General features: G+C 39.6%; 1 protein-coding gene across 1 annotated transcript; it reads right to left on the bottom strand.

Moving 5' to 3' along the window:
• Nucleotides 1–442: 442 nt before the first annotated feature.
• xkr8.3 (XK related 8, tandem duplicate 3) lies at nt 443–12718 on the bottom strand. Its single transcript, XM_026288540.1, has 3 exons — nt 12105–12718; nt 6610–6797; nt 443–1429 (listed from the first exon to the last, which is right to left on the bottom strand). Exons 1-3 carry the CDS (start codon nt 12437–12439, stop codon nt 684–686), a joined length of 1269 nt encoding a protein of 422 aa, XP_026144325.1. The 5' UTR covers nt 12440–12718; the 3' UTR covers nt 443–683.
• Between the last annotated feature and the right edge of the window lie 328 nt (nt 12719–13046).

Here is a 13046-nt window from a genome sequence, read left to right on the forward strand (position 1 = left end):
AGCCTCAAACACTGAATACATAACTATAAAGGAAACATTCACTATTGGGTAATGTTACAATACTACACGAAAATAACTCTAACATTTGTGCTGACATTTAATGTAGTGAAAATAAGATTGAACCCCTGATGTCACAAGGACAATTTTACAGACGTCCTTGCTTTGTTTTTGTGTGTTGATCGTCCTTGTTGTTAATGGGAGGGCCAGAGAGCTCTCAGATTTCTTCAAAAAGATCTTAATTTGTGTTCTGAAGGTGATAGAAGGTCTTATGGGTTTGGAACGACATGAGGGTGAGTTATTAATTACAGAATCTTTGGTTGCACTTTATTTTACAGTACGTGTACCAACATGTACTTATAGTGTACTTACAGTGTACTTATCTAAGAAAGTTCTGGTAATACAAGGTAACTACATGGGGAAGGGTTAGGTTAGGGGTAGGTTCAGGGTTCAGGGTTAGTACCTAGTTATTACATAGTTATTGTAATTACTATAATAAGTACATAGTATGTACATAAGGAACAGGACTGTAAAATAAAGTGCTACCGAATTTTTATTTTAACATTAATGACTTCATATTAACAGTAACTTATCCAAAAACATAATTTGTAACAACGCTATATACAAGAATTTACAAATATAATAACATTTCTGTAACAGTAAAACAAGCTAAATAGCATTGATTTTTAAAGTACCACTGCATTAGTTGTTTCACTTTCCTTTGTTTTAACTGTTGATGAGGTGTTTGTTGTGTAGAAGGTAGCAGCATGTCGGCCCATCCTCTTGTTAAAGGTGTGAACAGAAGCACTGTCGGCCTGAACATCCACAGAAGGCTCCACTCCATCCGTTACATCATATGTTGCTTTTCCCGAATCTGCAGGCCGCCACAGTTTGGGGTGAAAACAGCAATAGTAGAGAACTTTTATCGACAGACCCAAGACATAACAAAGTGGGATGGAGATTATCAGACTGAAGGCATACGACTGGGTCATCTCTGCATCTCGGTACAACCACCATGTGGTCAACAGGATGCTAGTGTCTGTGATTATAAACATGTGGTAGATCAGACTCCTGTCCCTGGTGTCTCCTTCAACCACGTTAAACCAGCTGAAGTACCAGATGAGCCCTATAGTGGCCCGGTAGAGCCGTTCCCCTGCTGGACTGTCCATGAAATTGGTGCCCTGCCTCCAGGCCCATAACACCAAGATGGGCCACAGAAGCAGGAAGTGAGCAGCGATGAAGCAGGGCAACACAGAGGCAAAGAGAGCAACCGAAGCCACACGGGGGCCAATCAGAAAGAGGTTCCAGAAGAAGTAGACCACAGATGACAACCAACCTTGATTGTCCTTGTCGGGTAGAAATGAACGAAGTGACCGGTGATAATCCACCACCATCCAGGCTACAGAGGTAGTGGAGGCACCCACACTCACATCTGTAGAAAAGAAACAATTCAGTTTCTTTTTCCTTTCATTTACATCAACTGGTTCTCTAATGTTGAGTCATAGATTGCAGGCAATGTGAATAACATTAACATTAACAGAAATTAACCTGATCACCCAGCTCTTCATATAAAATTAGATATATTGACAACATACATACATATTCTCATGCAAGGGTACAACTGCTTGAATGCTCGTATCATTGCAAATGACATTATTATTATTTTTATAACCATAGTATTATATGTAAACTATATTATCCCCCAGCTCTAATCGGTAAAATGTGACTAAAAGGCATGAAGATATTAAAATTAGGGCCGGGACTTTAACGCGTTAACTAAGATTAATTAATTACAGAAAAAAAATCCCGCATTTTTAAAAACTTATTTTTGCACCGCGGAACGTTTCTCACTGGATGCATTTCGGTGGACCGATTATACTGGAGCACCAACTAGCGTTCGCACATCACCGCAGCAGCACATCTACAGGCCTCAAGTATCACCTCAATGCAAAACATATAGCAGCTAGCGTGGACTTTACACTTTATGTTGATATATGTATTATTTTGTTGGTGCAACAGTTTATGTTGAACTCTTTATTGTTTGTTTTGGCCAAGGTTATTGAGAGTTGGACTTAGTATGTTATGGCCTCTGAAGCAACAGAGAGATGTTTTCTAATAGTCAGTGTTTCCAATGTTCTGAATGTAATTGACAGTATTGTGTTTTACTTCAAAAACACTTTACAGAAGGTTCCAGCACCTATAAGCTTCCTGAATTTCCGAAATGTACTATTTCTAAATTGTTTCTAAATATGCTATTGCTACACCTAATGGCAAAAATTGCACTGGTCTGCTAGACTTGGTTGAACAAAAATAAACAATATTTTGTTGCTTATGTATTCAGTCATTATTCAATGGTTTACTATAAATCCATGTGAAAAAAAAATTACTTCTCACTGTTCTCAGGTCAAATATTTATATGCGATTAAAATGCGATTAATTTCGATTAATTAATTACAAAGCCTCTAATTAATTAGATTAATTTTTTTAATCGAGTCACGGCCCTAATTAAAATATTATAAATATGAACAATTTTTTTTACAGTTTAACTACTAAAATGACAAACTGAAATAAATATAAATTAGCTACATAAGAAGCTAAAAATAAATATTTAAATATTTTATTTCCTAAAAATGTATAAATACTCTTACTGTATAAATACAAAAATAGTAGTATAGAAACATAAATATGCTCATTAACCTTTAAAAGCTTGAATGCAAGTTTACTTTAAAAATAAATATACATATATTTTGTGGTCAGTCTAATCTAAAGGCCTGTGCAATGTTAAATTGGGGAGATCTTGAGTTTTTGTTAAAGGGCGTGTCCATGGTGCCATGACAAAATGTTCGATCTTCCCCAAACTTCACATGTTGGATAGTCCTGGCCTGAACACATCTGAAGGGCAATATTCTATAATGATAGCGCGACCTGCTGGCAACAGGAAGATTGGCACATATATGGAATAAACTTTGATATATTTCACTTACATTTATGAGTTTAAAATGCATATTTCTCACTGTTCACCTATTTACTAAAGCCACTCGCTGCCGGTGAGCCCGGGTGCGAGGGCCCGTTTTTCGCTGCTTGCAGCTTTAATTTTAATTTTTGTTTTTTGGAGTCACATTAAATGACGTGACAACCTTTCATGTGACAATCTGATACACTGGCGCCGATACAGGATGGCTGCCTCCGTGACGAGCTCTGCATATGTTTTTGTTAGTTTGTCCTGTCTTTAGTTATATTCCTGCCATCAGTTTCACCAGGGAAGAACTGCTGAACATTCGGCAGAACGCACCACAAGATGTTTTTCCGGATTTCAATCATTCAGATGTTTTAGTGAACGTTGTTATCGGAGGAGCGGCGGCGCTGATCAAGCGCTTCAGGACGCGCAGACGGGGGAAGCGAGCGGGAGCGCTCGTCAGACTCAGGAAGCGCGGATTTCGAACGCCGTTGCCTAGCATCCATCTGGCAAATCTCCGCTCTCTACCCAACAAAACGGACAAACTCCTTCTGCTTTCTCGGACAAATAAGGATTTCTCTCACTCTGCTGCTCTGTGTTTCACGGAAACCTGGCTGAATGACGCCATACCGGACAGCGCGCTCCATCTGCCGGGCTTTCAGCTGTTTAGAGCGGATCGCGAATCAGAATCAACTGGGAAATCGCGCGGCGGCGGGACATGCTTTTACATCAATGAACGGTGGTGTACAGATGTAACTGTGTTAAAGAAGACGTGTTGCTCAAATCTCGAAACACTCTTCATTAACTGCAAGCCGTTCTATTCGCCGCGGGAGTTTCACTCGTTCATTCTGGTCAGTGTTTACATCCCTCCCCAAGCGCATGTGAGCTCAGCTTTACAGAAACTCGCTGATCAGATCACAGAGACAGAACAACAACACCCTGACTCTGTTTTAATCATTCTCGGGGACTTTAATAAAGCCAATCTGTCCCGTGAACTGCCAAAATACAGACAGCATGTTACATGTCCCACAAGAGACAGTAATATATTGGATCACTGTTACACCACAATAAAGGATGCATTTCACTCTGTTCCACGAGCAGCTTTGGGACGTTCTGATCACCTTCTGGTTCATACCGTCCTACAGGCAGAAACTAAAATCAGCTAAACCTGTATCAAGGACTGTAAAAAGATGGACTAATGAAGCAGAGCAGGATTTACAATCTTGTTTTGACCTCACTGATTGGAGTGTTTTTGAAGCTGATACCACCGATCTGGATGAACTCACAGAGACCAAAAATAAGGACTCCGTTCACTTCCAACGACTCCGCATCAGTGTGGAAAAGTCTAAAGACGATCACCAATTACAAGACATCACCCCCCAGCACTGTAGAGAATCAACGACTGGCAGACGATCTGAACGAGTTTTACTGCAGGTTTGAAAGAACACCCATCACCTGCCCTGAACGCCTCCCCACACAACCATTCACACCCTTCACAACTCCTGCAATCAGCCCCAAATGCCTCTCCAAACAACCGTTCACACCATTAACAGCTCCTGCAACCCATCCTGAACACCTTTCCAATCAAGCACTCTCACCATTCACACCTCCTGCATCCCCCCTCTCAGGTGGGGCACCTGCAATTCAGATCAGTGAGGATGCGGTGTGCCAGGTCTTCCGGAAGCAGAAAAGGAAAAAAGCACCAGGCCCAGATTGTGTTACACCAGCCTGTCTGAAATCCTGTGCTGACCAGCTGGCCCCCATCTTCACACAGATCTTCAACAGATCGCTGAAGCTGTGCGAAGTCCCTTCATGCTTCAAACGCTCCACCATCATCCCCATCCCTAAGAAACCCAAAATTACAGGACTAAATGACTACAGGCATGTGGCTCTAACGTCTGTAGTCATGAAGTCATTTGAAAAACTGGTGCTGGCCCACCTGAAGGACATCACTGGGCCCTTGCTGGATCCTCTTCAGTTTGCCTACAGAGCAAACAGGTCTGTGGACGATGCAGTAAACATTGGACTGCATTATGTTCTGCAACACCTAGACAGACCTGGGACTTATGTGAGGATCCTGTTTGTGGAATTCAGCTCGGCCTTCAACACGATCATCCCAAACCTCCTCCTGCCCAAATTAAATCAGCTCTCCGTGCCCACCTCCATCTGCCAGTGGATCAACAGCTTCCTGACAGACAGGCAGCAGCTAGTGAGGTTGGGAAAATACACATCCAGCACCCGTACAATCAGCACCGGAGCTCCCCAGGGCTGCGTTCTCTCCCCACTGCTCTTCTCCCAGCTGAGGAAGTTTAACCTGCCACAGGAGCTGCTGAAGCAGTTCTACTCCACCATAATTGAATCCATCCTCTGCACTTCAGTAACTGTCTGGTTCAGCTCAGCTTCTAAATCTGACCTCAGAAGACTACAGAGGGTAGTCCGGACTGCTGAGCGAATCATCGGTTCAACTCTCCCATCTATTCAAGAACTGTACTTATCCAGAGCGAGAAAAAGGGCTGTGAAAATCACTCTGGACCCCTCACATCCAGCACACTCCCTCTTTGAACTGTTGCCATCTGGTCGACGCTACAGAGCACTGAGCACTAGAACGACCAGACACAGGACCAGTTTCTTCCCTCAGGCAATCCATCTTATGAACAGCTGATAATAACGGCGAACACACTACACTTCATATTTATATACACATACACTTTATTTATCTAACACACATACTTAGTATACACTTAAATTTTGCACACAATATATATGTACATACATAACTGCATTTTGTAATATACCTGCCTACAATTGTCATTTGTATATTGTCATTCACTATCTACTTATTTGTATTTTTTATTCTTTTATTATGTGTTTTATGTTCTGTCGCTGTCATTCTGTTGTACTGCGGAGCTTCTGTCACGAAAACAAATTCCTCATATGTGTAAACATACCTGCCAATAAAGCTCATTCTGATTCTGATTCTGATTTAAATAACTCGCATGTTTAAATATGATATGGGTCTATGGTGACCAGGGTTTATTTCCTTTGTGTTGGTTGACTGTTAGTCTCACCACATGACTTAGATTTGGTGGGCAAAAAAAAAAAAAAAAAAAAGTACACAAATTCGAATTCTTAGGACCATTATTTGTATTGATACTTTTTTTTTTTTAAACTAATATGCAGTGATATTAAAATAATCTGCTAAACTCCTTATGGTTTTAGTTTTTTTAAGAATTTTAAAGAGGCTTTATCCTTTACTGTGACACTAGGACAAGTGTCACTCAAGACATTTTGCTCTCCGACCCCATCTATATCAGCTAGATTGGAACGGTATTTGATTTCCAATGTAAACTCTTAAATCTGTTAATGTCCTTTTAAGTGGGTCAGATAACCACACATTACTGCATTTCCTGTGAGTCAATATTCTCACATCAGACTGTTCAGAACAAAACTTAATTTAAACAGAGGAAATGCTTCTACCACAAACTCAAGAGGAAATTAAGCATAATGTGGAGGAAGTTTTTTTTTTTTTTTTTTTTACAACAGTTTTAAGTACATTATGTTATTAACAAACAACGGATGAGCTGACTGGATGTCATATATTTTTATAGTGAAGTGGTTATAAGAATCATGAGAGTAGAAGTGGTGTTGCTACCCACATTGGACCAGTCTTGCGTGATCGCTTCGCAGTATGATGTACATCATGAGGGTGAGCTGTGGAGCGCTCTCACAGAACGTCTCAATGAGCCGCAGCATGCTGAGGTCATGAGTCATATAAACTGCATACTCAGACCCACAACCCTTTCGCCTCCACACACGAAAACCCTGCCAGATAGCTGATATGTGCCTGTGAAAAGAAAGAAAGAAAGAAACAGAAGATATGATTTAAATATGAATATTCACAACAGCAGTTTGAACCAAGAGAGTACCATGGTACTCCAGGCTTATGTTTTTTATTTATTATTATTTGTACATTACAAAAGGAACATAATGGGTTTGAAACATAACAATAGTATTTTTTTTTTCTAAAGTATCCAGCTGTCTATGACAGCTCGGCCTTCAAGCCATGCTGGAGAACAAAGAAAGAAAAAAAAACAGCCTGAGTACAAGGGGACTGAGTACAATCAGCGATTTTGGAAATAAACCATCCACAGCGATGAGAGCATGCTCTTCTTTAGCCAACAAGTAGAACATCTTTTACATGCTCTTCGAGGCAAACGGCTCTGGCTTTACCAAAAGTCTGTCAACACGGAGGAAGGAAACAGCTGCGTTAGTGACAAACGCATGATCACCATATCAGAGGACGAGGTTCTTACATCAGGAAAGCCACCAGCCCAGACAGATTCCTGGTCGTGTACAGTACTGAGATCATGCACTGGCTGGCTTGTTTACATCCAGAGTCTTTTCCTCAACTCAGTTAAAAAAAAAAATCTATCACTGTTCCTGTGCCAAAAACAACAAGCTATTTTGCTTAAATGACTATTTAGGCACTCACATTTTTAATTGTGAAGGTCTTTTAGAGACTTATCAAAAACTCCATCTGCTCCTCCATCCCTAACAACATTGATCCACTCCAGTTCAGCTAATGCCCCAAGGTGTAGGAGGCTAAATCCCATATGCTGCATGCCACTCTCAGTAACGGGAATTATTTGAGGCTGATGTTTATAGACTATAGCTCAGCCTTCAACGCTACAGTCTCCCACAGACTGGACTCAAAGCTCGGGAATTTTGGACTGTGTGACAAGCTTCTGGACTTTAAGACCTCCAGTATTAGGATTGTCAAAAGTAATGACTTTGGTACCTGTCGGTGCTGAAATGTACAAAACGTGACGATATAAAAATTTACATTATAATAAAACATTAACTTTGTTATATGCGACTCAATCTCAATGTGCTTTCAGATGAAACAGAATTAACTACACAGAGTCATAGTTCACTGAAAAACTACACAAAACAGCTTTTATAATCACAAATCAATTTCTTAGAATTCATGACCATGCGACTAAATTGGTCTGCAATTATGAAAGCAGTTTTGCGTAGCTTGTCAGTGAATGGCTCTGTGTAGTAAATGCTGCTTCATCTGAAATCAATGCCAGTATGAGTCGCTTCTAACAATGTAAATATGCTTTATTATAATGCAAATGAAAAACAACTCCGATAAACCATATATTGTCTCAGTTGTGTGCAGTGTTAATTTTGACACGAAATTTTAATTTAGTTTTAGTCTTAGTCTTTTGACTATAATTCTTTTTAGTTTTAGTCAAGTTTTAGTCATCTGATTTGTTTTAATTTTAGTCTTATTTTAGTCGACTAAAATTGCTTGGTATTTTAGTCGACTAAAATTGCTTTGTATTTTAGTCGACTAAAATAAGACTAAAATCAATAACAGATTTACTAGACAATTTTTTACAGCTGGTATAGGAAACAAACTTAACCAAAATATATAAAACACAAATTCAACTTTATTTCAACACAACTGTGTCTTTATTTCGATTCAAAAGCTTTTATGCAGCAACAAACACGGTCATGATAATGTAAACAATAACTAGCTGCCAATTGACCATCAATAAAAGAAAAATAAAGTTAGGTCCAGGACCTTAAAGTTTACAGCTGAGCTGAACAATAAGTGCATACATTTAAAGTAAATATTTAATAAGTTGGCAGCTAGGTGGATAAAAAAAGTAACAAGATTTTATAAGGTATTCATTTGTCTAGCAATATTGTATGTTTTAAATACTACAATATTGCTAGATTTGTATGTATAATGATAGGATGTGAACATTCATGTTTCACATGACTAATATAGAAATATTTGTGATATTGTCAACAAGTAGAACATTATAAAATATAGTAAACATTAGTATTAATCAAATGTATTTATCATGGTATTACGTATTAGTATTGTGCTCGCATCTAATTTGAAGAAGGGGCTATTTTACAGTACTTTTCAGTTCGTAATATTTAATGCTACAACATCTACGCACTGCACTATTCCAATTTTGCTTAGCTCAATAAACAAAAGAACATCGTTGTAAAATTACATTTGAGAAAATGTCCGGGTGGCTCGTCTGTAAATGTCTTTTCAAATTGGTTGTGTTCTTGCCACGAATGAGCGCTCTGCATGCTTTACACTTTGTTTTGTTTTGTTCGTCGTCAAACGTGAAGTGAGCTGTGGACATTTTGTCGCTCTTTTAGACAGTAGGGACTTTAAGCAACAGCTGCGAATGAAACGGCTACAGCGACCGGAAGTTTGCCGTCACACCGCTGTAGCCAAGAACGTAAAAGTCACTAAGCAACGGTAAAACAGAACAGCGCAACGCAGCATTAATTCATTTATTGAGATCCAAAAAAATATATAATTTAAAAAAGCAAGAGAAGGATTGCTTTTGGCGTTAAATGACAATCTTTTGTCAGAAGAGGAGTTTTTAATATTGTATGATGTAAATAAGTCTAAAAACATAACATTTATTTACCTAACCTCTCACGTTGTAGCGACTCTGGCAAATCAGCTGTTCTCCCGTAGTAGACCGTTAAATTAGAACGTCACAAAGTAGCAGTTAAATTCGCGCAGGCGCAATACAACGCCAGAATGGCGTTGCCGTTCCACCAGAGGCTGTTGCTTAAAGTCCCTATCACCTCTTCGAATGCCGACTTCCCGGGAGCTCATAAAAACTGAAAACCTTCGCTTCACGTCTCAATAAGTCAGGCTCTGATTGGTTCTCTTCTCTCATGCAGTCTGTTCTGTTTTGCCGGTTCTTTTGCTCATTCCTCGCATCTCTCCCGTCTGCTGATTTGATTTTCGTCACAGTCTATTTTCGTCTCGTCCTTTATTCGTTGACGATAATGTCAATCAATTTAGTCATAGTTTTAGTCTCCATCAGTGCCTTCTATTTTAGTTTTCGTTTCGTTTTCGTCAGCAAAAATATATTCGTGACGAAAATAATGACGAAAATATTTAGTCAACGAAATTAACACTGGTTGTGTGTTAGTCACACAGAACCGTTTCACAACAAGCTACGCATGAAAATCGCATTTGATTAATCGTAGAGCCCTATTGGTTACAATGATCTTTGCTTCATGCTCTTCACCGAGCGCTCTGTGAAGAACATGAAACAATGATCATTGTAGCCAATCACAGTCACATCTGTTGACCATGTGAACACAATGCATGGCCAATCAGCTGGGTTTAAGAATCTGCTCAATAGCACTCAAAATTACCACGGGAAATGCTGGTATTGTCACATTTTTTACATTTCAGTACTGACTGGCATCAAAGTCGGTACATTTGACAACCCTAGGTAGTGAGGGGGATCCAAACCACCTCGATCACCCTGAGCACAGGACTTTGTGGCCACTCGGAGCTCCACTACGATCATCAAGTTTGGGGATGATACAGTGGTGATGGGCCTCATCTCCAACAACCACGAGCCTGCCTACCTTGATGAGGTGGAGACATTGATATCATGTTGCCAATCAAACTCTCTCTCTCTCTGAATATCAGCAAAAGCAAGAAGCTGGTTGTGGACTTCAGGAGGTGGCATCAGCTGAACTTACACCCCACTCATTATTGGTGGGACCCCAGTGAGCAGATTGAACAGTAGGGTTGGGCGATATGGAAAAAATATATCATATCACAATTTCTGTTTTTGAAATATCATCATGATTCATGATTTTATCACTATTCTTTGTCATGCTGGTTTTACTATTTTGTAAGCTGTCTGAGCATTACAGCCAAACTAATTTCCCTTTTATAAAGACAAAGCCTTTCAAAATAACAAAAAAAAGAAAAAGAACGGCAGGTATTTTAGGCCAATTTTTTTCTTATTTTTTAATAACAAAGATAAAAGAATGACAAAGATACACTTTACAACTACACATACAAATAAAACAAACAGTGCTTTATTTTCAGGTGTATTTAGCAGAAGTATTCAAGAAATTGAATGAACAATAAAAACAAAGTATTACAAAAACAAAAAATACTATTGTGACGAGTGGGGCGGGGCCAGTGGAGTGATTGGAGATGAGCGACACCTGCTCGACCCACCGGTCTCAAGTCCCACGGAGGAGATGGAAAGATATAAAACTGGAGCGACGACAGTGAAGGAGGAGAGAAGCCTGGTCCTCTCTCCTCCTTCACTGTTATCGCTCTGGTTTTATATCCTTCCATCTCCTCAGATGGGATTCAATTCCCATCGACTTCCATTGTATTTTTTTTTTTCCATTTAATGGATGAACTGAAACCGTTCGGTGGTCAACATTCTTCAAAATATGTTTTCAGATGAGTAAATAACAGATTTGTGTCACATGTTTTAAATTAAACATATTAGGGTTACATAAATGGAGCAACATACATTAGGAAATAAGGGGAACTGTCAACATAACTGGTCACTTCTTCTTAGCGTTTACATTGCATGCCCAGCCACTGAACAACATCTTGTTCAGCCAGGTGTAAAGCCTCGAGTCCGCAGTTGAAATAAGTCAACGGACACTCATTGACAATGTGCTACATGGTTTCAGGTACCCCACAGCTGCAGTTGGGATTAGTTGCTTGGCCCCAGCAAACAAAGCTGGCTGCACAATGACCTAGTCCTGTCCGAAACCGGATCAGATTTGACCAGTGTCGTCAAGGAAGGTCGAAGCCAGGAGGACAGACCGATGGACCAGCTATGATGCAGTGGTTGACAACATCAGATGCTGCATATGAATATAGGCCCATTCAGTTGCCATAATATTATCATCAAAACATTTGTGGTTAGTAGATTTAAGTGTTTGCATTTTAAGGATGCGAATTTAAGGAATGTTTCAATAAATAAATAAAAACTTTTAATCAAATGAGAGAAAATCAGCTCACTACCTAGGCTATATAAGTCACTTTGCACAAGCTGGTGCACGCCGTTATCAGTCAGTAGATAAATGATAGCATGACTATTACATAAGAGGAAAGTGACGATTCAGCGAAAAAAAAAAGGTTTAAACTGAGCCTTTAAATAAATATAAACAAACATAAAATACTTAACTTGATTTATTTTAAAATGCATATGTTATTTTTAAAAATCTTATTTGAAATGTTTTCATCTGAAACCCGCTCTTTTTTTTAATAGGTGGGTAAATAAATATTTTGTAACACTCTGGTGAAGTAACCCCAGTCTCTCACCTGATGAAGAAGCCCAGCTGACACACATGCAGGAAAAGCAACAATTTTACTCTTTTCGCTCCACTGAACAAAACTAGGTTCCCGGCGGACGCTTGAGACTCAAAGTCCTTCAAACCGCGATCATACTGCAGCCAAAACCAGCTGAAGAGCTGAACGACGACAGAGGATATGAGCATGAAGCCCACAAAGACCCCGAACCACACGAACTCTCCATGCGTGTAGAACTCCTTCGCCACCCACAGATCCGAGCCCACGTCAAACAGAAACGTGCACACGCCGATGAGCGTGAATACAAAATCCAGCAAGGAATACTTGGGTAACGTCTCACAGTTCATCGTGGCATGAGCTTCAGAGCCGAAGCAGCGGACTGAAGTTCAGCCACAACACGCATGTGGCCGCGTACCGTTAGCGCGCGCACGGTTGCGATTAAAGTACATAAAATTCCAGAAACGGTCTATGTTTACTTAACTGTTGATTCATGTAAACGAGAAATCCACGAGGAAACACGTCTCTTCGGACTCAGAGCCATTTCCACAGCAGTAGACATGATTTTCTAGCAGGAAAGTCACAAACTTCCAGCGGTAGTTTGTCCAACTTAAGTCACGCCCGCATGACGTCACACACTGCGACTGACGTGGAAATAATTTAATTACCACATTGAAATAAATTTACATACAAATAGATTCACTGTTTTTGCAAGGAATTGGCTACATTTACAATTGTTTGGAATTAGTTATGTCAATTTCATGTCAACATACTTTTAGTCAGAAATTGCGAAATATTTCTGTTGAAAATGCAAAATACATAGGCCTACTATAAATACTATAAAAATGATCCAGTCGACCAAAAAACACAAATTATTGGAGTCTGTAATCTGTATGTAGTTATTTTAAGCACGTATGCTGCAAAAGTGCTTAAGAGTCGTTTTAAAAGTTTTAATGA

The sequence above is a fragment of the Carassius auratus genome, chromosome 19 (genome assembly GCF_003368295.1).
Source record: "Carassius auratus strain Wakin chromosome 19, ASM336829v1, whole genome shotgun sequence".
Classification (NCBI taxonomy): domain Eukaryota; kingdom Metazoa; phylum Chordata; class Actinopteri; order Cypriniformes; family Cyprinidae; genus Carassius; species Carassius auratus.

Bases quoted from the DNA above. Each gene is read 5' to 3' on its own strand.
- xkr8.3 (XM_026288540.1), bottom strand. From the start codon at position 12,439: ATGAACTGTGAGACGTTACCCAAGTATTCCTTGCTGGATTTTGTATTC. The intron at 6,798-12,104 runs GTGAGAGACTGG...TTCTTTTCACAG, and splicing joins CAGCTGGGCTTCTTCATCAG to GCACATATCAGCTATCTGGC. The intron at 1,430-6,609 runs GTGGGTAGCAAC...TCTTTTCTACAG, and splicing joins TCACGCAAGACTGGTCCAAT to ATGTGAGTGTGGGTGCCTCC.